Raw genomic sequence first — 8,074 nt, 5'->3', positions numbered from 1 at the left:
TTACTGTGTTCCTTTTCTGATGAAAGAATCAGTGGCCATCAGCATGCATGCATGGCCATCAGCATGCATTTTATATATATATATGCTGATGGGTACCTGTGAATGCTCTGATCAGCCATAACAGAATGACTGGCACTTGCCAGTGTGTGTGGAGTCTGGCAGCACTTTTCCTTGAATATGATGATGTGCTGAAAGCAGGAAAAGTCAGGACCTGGGCAACATTTGAACTTGGTCTAGGCTACAGTGGTCCGAGGTAAGAAGTCCAGTAAAGTGGAAGCAGGGTCATGGGTGGCCAAGCCTCATTGATGCAGGTGGAGAGCAAAGTCAAAATGGCCCCCTTCTCGGTCACTGCTCTTCTTGTTCACATGAGCGATGGCTGCAGTGCTGAAAGATTGACTCTACGGGCGTCGTCCAGGTCAGGATCTGTCTTAATACTGACCCTGACAGTCGAGTCTGACTGACACCTGACTGAAACCACTGGTCAGGTTTTGGAGTTGGCTGGGTTGAGTAAATAATCCTCTACGGACTCCTTTCTAGGACGTCTTCTTGAGATTCTGCTTGTCGGGGACCTGTGACGACCTGTGGGCACTTTGAAGCACTACAGTTGCCTCATTAAGGCATTCTGGTTTGGGGTCATTTACACAAAGGCTGATTTCTTCACCTTCCTCTACTGCAAAAGACAACCTTTTTATATCACTGGCTGCAAATATTCTAAAAGAAAGTGATATATTTACAGAACATCAAAATGACACAACAATGGTGTTGCAGTGAATCCTGCAGAACAGCCGCCGTCGATTCATGCTCATGATCTTAGTGGATCCAACCAGGCACAGTGGCAGTTATGAAAAGTGAGATGTGAGATATCTGGGGGGAAAATCTGGGGGGTGTCAACTCCACAGCCTGTCCAAGTCCATTGAGACATACTCAATGTAATTTTGGCCGATCAGAGATAAGAGTTGTTGTTGATGTACAGTACAGGCCAAAAGTTTGTACACACCTTCTCATTCAATGTGTTTTCTTTATTTTCATGACCATTTACGTTGGTAGATTCTCACTGAAGGCATCAAAACTATGAATGAACACATGTGGAGTTATGTACTAAACAAGAAGTTGAGACCTGGCCTCCACAGTCACTCAACCTGAAACCAATCGAGATGGTTTGGACCGCAGAGTGAAGGCAATGGGGCCAACACCTCTGGGAACTCCTTCAAGACTGTTGGAAAACCATTTCAGGTGACGACCTCTAGAAGCTCATCAAGAGAATGCCAAGAGTGTACAAGGCAGTAATCAGAACAAAGGGCGGCTATTTCTAAGAAACTAGAATATAAAACATTTCAGTTATTTCACCTTTTTTTGTTAAGTACATAACTCCACATGTGTTCATTTATAGTTTTGATGCCTTCAGTGAGGATCTACCAATGTAAATGGTCATGAAAATAAAGTATACACATTGAATGAGGTGTGTCCAAACATTTGGCCTGTACTGTATATTTAAATATAAGTTCAGTTTCTGGTGGCACAGATCTCAGGCCATAGAGAGTACCCCAAAAACTAATTTCATCTTAGAATACCAGTTTCACAAGTTTTTGCAGGTGTGGGTGTCTGGGCTGCTGGTGTTATGGGAAATTCAGTTCCCCCTGACGGGCGCTGACTTCAAATCCTGACGTCACCCGATTCCGCAGAGCCGAGGATCATGATTCGGGTTCAGTCTAGCAATATCAGAGAAAACTGCAGTAAAAATCGATTTTAAAAAGCAAATCGTTCAATATACTAAAGTATATAAAGATTTACATTTACATTTACATTTATGGCATTTATCAGACGCCCTTATCCAGAGCGACTTACAATCAGTATTTACAGGGACAGTCTCCCTGGAGCAACTTAGGGTTAAGTGTCTTGCTCAGGGACACAATGGTAGTAAGTGGGATTTGAACCCGGGTCTTCTGGTTCATAGGCGAGTGTGTTACCCACTAGGCTACTACCACCCACCTATTTTTTCCTATTTTTTGTCCCATTTTTTACCCTAAACCTGAGTCCTTTCTGAACCCAGTGCTTCGTTTCGGTCTCTAAGATCTGGTCCACGAATCCAGTGACGACTCCGAAAGAGACTTAAAATTGTTTGGGTCGGTCATGGGCCAAAGAGCTAGAATTTGTAAAGGACAGCGCGCCAGCGCCACCTGGCGGGAGTCGGTTCAGGGTATGATCACCTCTGGGCCATGAAGAGCCGGTCTGCTAATGCAAATACGGGGTTATTGTCAGAATGTGGCGCCCCCTGCTGGGCGTCTGTTCACACGGCGCAGCAGCATAAACTGCAAACGAGATGTTGCCAGGTCCGTCGTTTTCAACCGGAGTTTAAGAATTGTTATGCGACAATTACACCAGAAAAGCAAAGTATTCAGCATCACGTCGACGTAACATGATACTTATTGGTTTACAGTTGGTTTAAAATATTAGCATAAATACACATGTTATACCAAATTTATATATATATGAATAAAAAACTTCCTCATGCACACAAATGCAGATATTTTATTCATGGATGTAATGATATGCCAAAAAGTATTTGAAAAATGAAAAATATTGAGGAAAAAAAAACCAATTAATGATAAAGCAGCTGTTTTACACATGCATTAAAAAAAAAAAGATGTTACATATCTATTTTTTAAAGAATGCCAAATTCGGTTACTTTTCTGTATTGTATCAGAATACATTACTGTATACATTTATGGCAATGCATTCCATATTCAAATATTAACACATTTTTGTACAACCCTAATAATGGTATAAAAATCAATTTGTATTTTTAATGTAAATGTGTAAATCCACAATTAATTTTGGTCAAACTGCAGTGTTTCTAGAATTCACAAAAACACCATTCTTCAACAAACACATCAATCAACAGCTATGCAGTTTGTATAGGCAACTGCATGTACATAAGCAGCAAAAGTTAATGATGTTCACATGCATACGCATACATACACACACACACACACCAAAAGACGGTCTATTTTTAATAATAATAGGGAGTACACAAAAGATGCATTCTTACTTCTATAATGGACATATAATATAAATGGGCAAATCCCACAGGAAACAACTGTAAGCGGACATCCAGTAATAGATCTCTACATTATTTAGTTAACCCATTACACCCAAGGGATATTTTTTCATAATTTGTAATGGCTTTCACAAAACTTTTAGAAAAAAAAAAAAAAGTCACATAATAGCTTAATATCCTTTTCTGCTAGGAAAATATAGGACTAATTAGATCAAGTATTCTCTAGCATCTACAGCACATACGGGACTATTATTTAACTCAATTAAAAGTCATATTTTACAAATTAATCAAGTGTACACAATAAAGCTCTTAAACTATTGACTAACAGTATTGTGCTACGGTTCTATAGCAATAACATCCCAATTACACAATTATACATGTATGTATGTATAAAAAAAAAAAAAAAAAAAGATTACAGTCTGGACGCTAAACTAAAACGCTGACTTCAGATTGTAGGCAAAGGTTCAACAGTTCATCATTGCAGCTTGACAGCAGCAGTTCATATGATCAGACGACGTTGCATAATTAGATGCCACAGATAAAACACACGAACTGCACCGTTCGTGCAAAAGGAAAAAAGAAACAGAGAGCGGACGTACAGAAAAAACACTTTTGTACCCGCAATAATCTTAGCAGGCTTGAGCGCTGGTGACGTCCAGCCCCCCTCGGCCTTCACTGCTCCTGGGCGGAAACCTCCGGCTCGCTGCCGCCGCCGCCGCCGCCGCTCTCGGGGGCCCCGGCCCCGGCCTCCGCCGTGTGGCTCGCCATGTGTTTCTTCAGCGAGGACATGTCGCAGTAGGTCCGGCTGCACTCGCCGCAGGCGTACAGCTTGTCCTTGGTGTGCACCTGCTCGTGCCGCTTCAGGTGGCCGGAGCGGCTGAAGCTCTTGCCGCAGTAGGAGCAGCCGTACATCCTCTCGCCCGTGTGGGTCCTCAGGTGCAGCTTCAGGCTGCTGGCCACGCTGAACTTCTTGCCGCACTCGGAGCAGGTGTACGGCTTCTCGCCGGTGTGCATGCGCTTGTGGATGGTCAGGTGGCCGGCCTGGCTGAACGTCTTCTCGCACAGGTCGCACTGGTACGGCCGCTCGCCGGTGTGGATGCGGTAGTGCGTCTTCAGGTCGCCCATGCCGTTGAAGCGCTTGCCGCACTGGGCGCAGCAGTAGGGCTTCTCGCCGGTGTGGATGCGCTGGTGGATGCGCAGGTTGCCGGCGTTGCTGAAGGTCTTGGCGCAGACGCCGCAGCTGTACGGCCGCTCGCCGGTGTGGGTGCGCAGGTGCACCTTCAGCTGGTTGTGCTCGCTGAAGCGCTTGCCGCAGTGGGCGCAGCAGTAGGGCTTCTCGCCCGTGTGGACGCGCTTGTGGATCCTCAGCTGGCCGGAGTGGCTGTAGCTCTTGCCGCACAGGTTGCAGGCGAACGGCTTCTCGCCGGTGTGCGTGCGCTTGTGCGACTTGAGCAGGTCCGGCCGGCTGAAGCGCTTGCCGCAGTAGCTGCAGCCGTGCGACTTCTCGCCGCTGTGCGTCCGCATGTGGATGTTGAGCGAGCTGATGCGGCTGAAGATCTTCTTGCACAGCGGGCAGTGGAAGAAGTGCTGGAGCACCGGTGCCGGCGGGCCGCCGCCGGACAGCTCCTCCTCCTCCTCTTCCTCCTTCATGCAGCCCGCCAAGGCGTCCCGGCCAGAGAAGTCCTGCAGGACGTCATCGCCGCTGGCCTCTGGGAGACCCGCTTCCTCCACCGACTCCCCCTCTTGATCCTCCAGCTCCAAATTCTCAAAATGGCCCCCTTCATCGTCACTGTCCTCCATGTTCAAGTGGGTTTCGGACACAACGGTGACCTTCACGTCGCCGCAATTGGCGCTAGGTGACACAAGGTGGCTGTAGGTCTCAGGGCTGCTGTAGTACAACTCTGGGATTTCGGTTTTGAGCGGCGCGGCCACCAAGCCGGGTGACGGCCGCGGGGCTGAGAGGTCGATGGCGCAACCGTCCTCCAGGTCCGGGTCCGTCTTAACACTGAGCCTGGCGGCCGAGTCTGACTGACACCTGCTGCTTTCAGGGACATGAGCCGGTGAGCCGGCTTTGGTGTTGGCTGGGTTGAGGGAATCCTCCTCTCCTGCCTCCTTTTTAGGAGGTTTTCTTGAGCTTCTGCTTGTTGGGGACCTGGGACTCCGTTTCTGGGTCCGGGCACTTGGCTCACCGAGACATCCTGCTTTGGAGTCGTTCACACAAAAGACGATTTCTTCACCTTTCTTTACCTCCACTGCAAAAGACAACATCCCCTTTATGGTTAAAGCTGTACAGGGAAGCTTTGCGTGTGCAAGTCAACAAACCCTCACTCAACGGAGGTGGAGGCCTCAGGCACAACCTGTCTCCAACCAAGGTTGATCTTCAACCTTCCCAAATTCTCCCACACCCACCTCTGGCTCCCAGTAGCTGCAGGCATCAGGTTCAAAATACTGATGCTGGCCTACAAAGCCAAACATGGAGCAGCACCATCCTACCTCACAGCCCTTATTACACCTCGCACTGCACCTCGTCTACTCCGAGCCTCCAGTACTGCTCGCCTGGTCCCTCCATCTCTGAAGGTAAAAGGAAGACGCCCATCTAGACTCTTCTCCGTCTTGGCCCCTCGGTGGTGGAATGAACTTCCCCTCGAGGTCAGAACAGCTCAGTCACTGAGCACCTTCAAACAGCAGCTCAAGACCTCCCCCCCCCCCCCCCCCCCCCCCCCCTCGCCGCCTTTGTTCCACGTAACGAGCCTATTCAATGCGGGATTGAGGTGAAACCAACCTGGAGGATGAATTTGTTCTGTGGATGCAGAACGAAACGTCCCTACCGCTAAAGAAAGAAAGTCCAGCTGCCGAGACTCAACTTTCAGACATATTCACCTGGATGACTGAGAATCGTCACAGACAGCTGTACGTGTTCTGTGCAATATGGTTAGGAATCGCAGCGATTGTCATTATCATCCGAAATGACACTGTAATGCACGACTATGGCGCTTCAGTGATTCATGGTACTATTTTCAGATGTTTAAAATGCTGAACGCAGTACTACGCACTGAGCGCGGGGCTCGATGAGGTTTTTAGAAACTGAGGTTAAAATAGGAGGAGGCCACAGCAGTGATTGGCAGCTCTCACGCACACTATTTCAGTCTAGATGATTTAAAAATGCGCCTGACACATCATGTGCGTAACCATCAATAAAAATATTCTGGCCAACAGAAATAATTATATTCTTACAAAGAAGGGGTAGTTAGTCTGTCTTCTTCAAGGAAACGATAACTACCTATCAGTTCTTCCTCGTTTAATCTATTTATTTATGCAAATCAAGATGCCCTTTACCTTACACTAGCAACCGAGCCCTATGCTTAACGTTTAGTGCAGCGAGCGGTGCCGCTTTAAAAGAAATTGTTCCTTCTGTGTATACTGCAGGACAGTGGCCAGTGCATCACAATCCCGATCTTAGTGGAACTGCTGAAGATCAGGGTGCCTAAACCATCACGGTTTTCAAAGTCTGTCCAGGCCTAAAGTTCTTCAAATTCAAGGCAGATAAAGCAGTTAGCAGCGCAATACAATCTCAAGAGGTTTATTAACTTGAACACTAACCAACACAAACAGATATAAAACATAAATATATACATTCAAAAAACTGCTATTAATTGCAATTGATATGTTAAATCGATGCACTGGTGGCCTAGAGGTCACATACATGTGATCGAAGGGTCACCGTCAAGGTGTCACTGAGGTACTGAGCACTGCTCACTACTGGCGATGGGTTAAATGCACAGGACACATTTCATCATGTACACGGAGTGCTTTGCATGACAAATAAATCACTTTCACACATTTTTAAACTACAACAGCCTTCAGTGTTTGCAGGGTATAGAAGAAAATAAAAACTTCAGTATGTGAAAGTGAAGGAATTGTCATTGTGAAACACTGCAGCACAGCACACGGTGACACAATGAAACGTGTCCTCTGCTTTTAACCATCGCCCTTGGTGAGCAGTGGGCAGCCATGACAGGCGCCCGGGGAGCAGTGTGTGGGGACGGTGCTTTTTTGCTCGGATCAGGATTCGAACCGGCAACCTAGCCACCACTGTCCCAATGTTTATACTGGATGACAGTGTCTCATGCACTAAAAGAATATGATTTTTTTTTTTTTTACTATTAAATTCATATTCGACATTTTCTCATCCACGTTCATTTACAGCCGCCTCTCCCCCCAGGAGAGGCCTTGAGTTTACTGACCACCACACGCACGGAGGACGAACGATCTCACCACCAACATCAATAATTAATCAGAGACCATCTGCTTCCACAAAAAACATCACGCTGACTGCACAGCTGGCCCAGTTACGCGTCGTGTAGGTGCGAATGAACCGATTTGACCCCGTGCGGTGGGCGAGGTCAGAGCCCTGAAGATCGGGACCATGTCTGCGGCGAGACGCACCTTTCTGAAGCCGCGGCCTCGCCAGGTCCTGCTCGCCGAGCCTGCGCCTCAAGTCCTCGTTTTCGGTCTCTATTCGCTGGATCTTGCCTCGGTACTCGGACAAGGTCTGGTCCACGGACTCCAGGATGTCACTCACGGTGGCTTTAAAGATCTCGTTGAGCGACGACTCCAGGAAAGACTTTAAATTCTCCGGCTTGGCCATAGTCCTGGCGGCAAAAGAAAAATGCAAACTTGCGGAGGACGGGGCGCCAGCTCAGCTCGGTTCAGGGTGTGATCGTGTCTGTGTTGCCGTGTGCGGAACAAAGCCGCTGTGCTGACGCAGCTGCGGGGTTGCAGTCAGATTGTGGCGCCCCCTGCAGGACGGGAGTACACACGGCGCAGCAGCAGATGTTGCCAGGTCCGTCGTTTTCAAGCAGATCGTCAAGATTGGGATGGGATGAGAGGACGGAATACATTCATCACACAACATCAAGTATTCACTATTTAGTCCATGTTGGAGAGTTTGGAAAACAATTCATGTGTTAATGTGATTTGCATTAAATCTAAGTTAAATGACGTGTAAATACATTA

General features: G+C 47.5%; 1 protein-coding gene across 1 annotated transcript; it reads right to left on the bottom strand.

The window, feature by feature from the left end:
* Nucleotides 1-3,590: 3,590 nt before the first annotated feature.
* On the bottom strand, nt 3,591-7,852 carry LOC114786442 (zinc finger protein 557). Its single transcript, XM_028973573.1, has 2 exons — nt 7,505-7,852; nt 3,591-5,310 (listed from the first exon to the last, which is right to left on the bottom strand). Exons 1-2 carry the CDS (start codon nt 7,704-7,706, stop codon nt 3,731-3,733), a joined length of 1,782 nt encoding a protein of 593 aa, XP_028829406.1. The 5' UTR covers nt 7,707-7,852; the 3' UTR covers nt 3,591-3,730.
* Between the last annotated feature and the right edge of the window lie 222 nt (nt 7,853-8,074).

This window comes from Denticeps clupeoides, chromosome 3 (genome assembly GCF_900700375.1).
Source record: "Denticeps clupeoides chromosome 3, fDenClu1.1, whole genome shotgun sequence".
NCBI lineage: Eukaryota > Metazoa > Chordata > Actinopteri > Clupeiformes > Denticipitidae > Denticeps > Denticeps clupeoides.
Note: the sequence above shows the minus strand (reverse complement) of the source record. Positions and strands in the feature narration are given on the sequence as shown.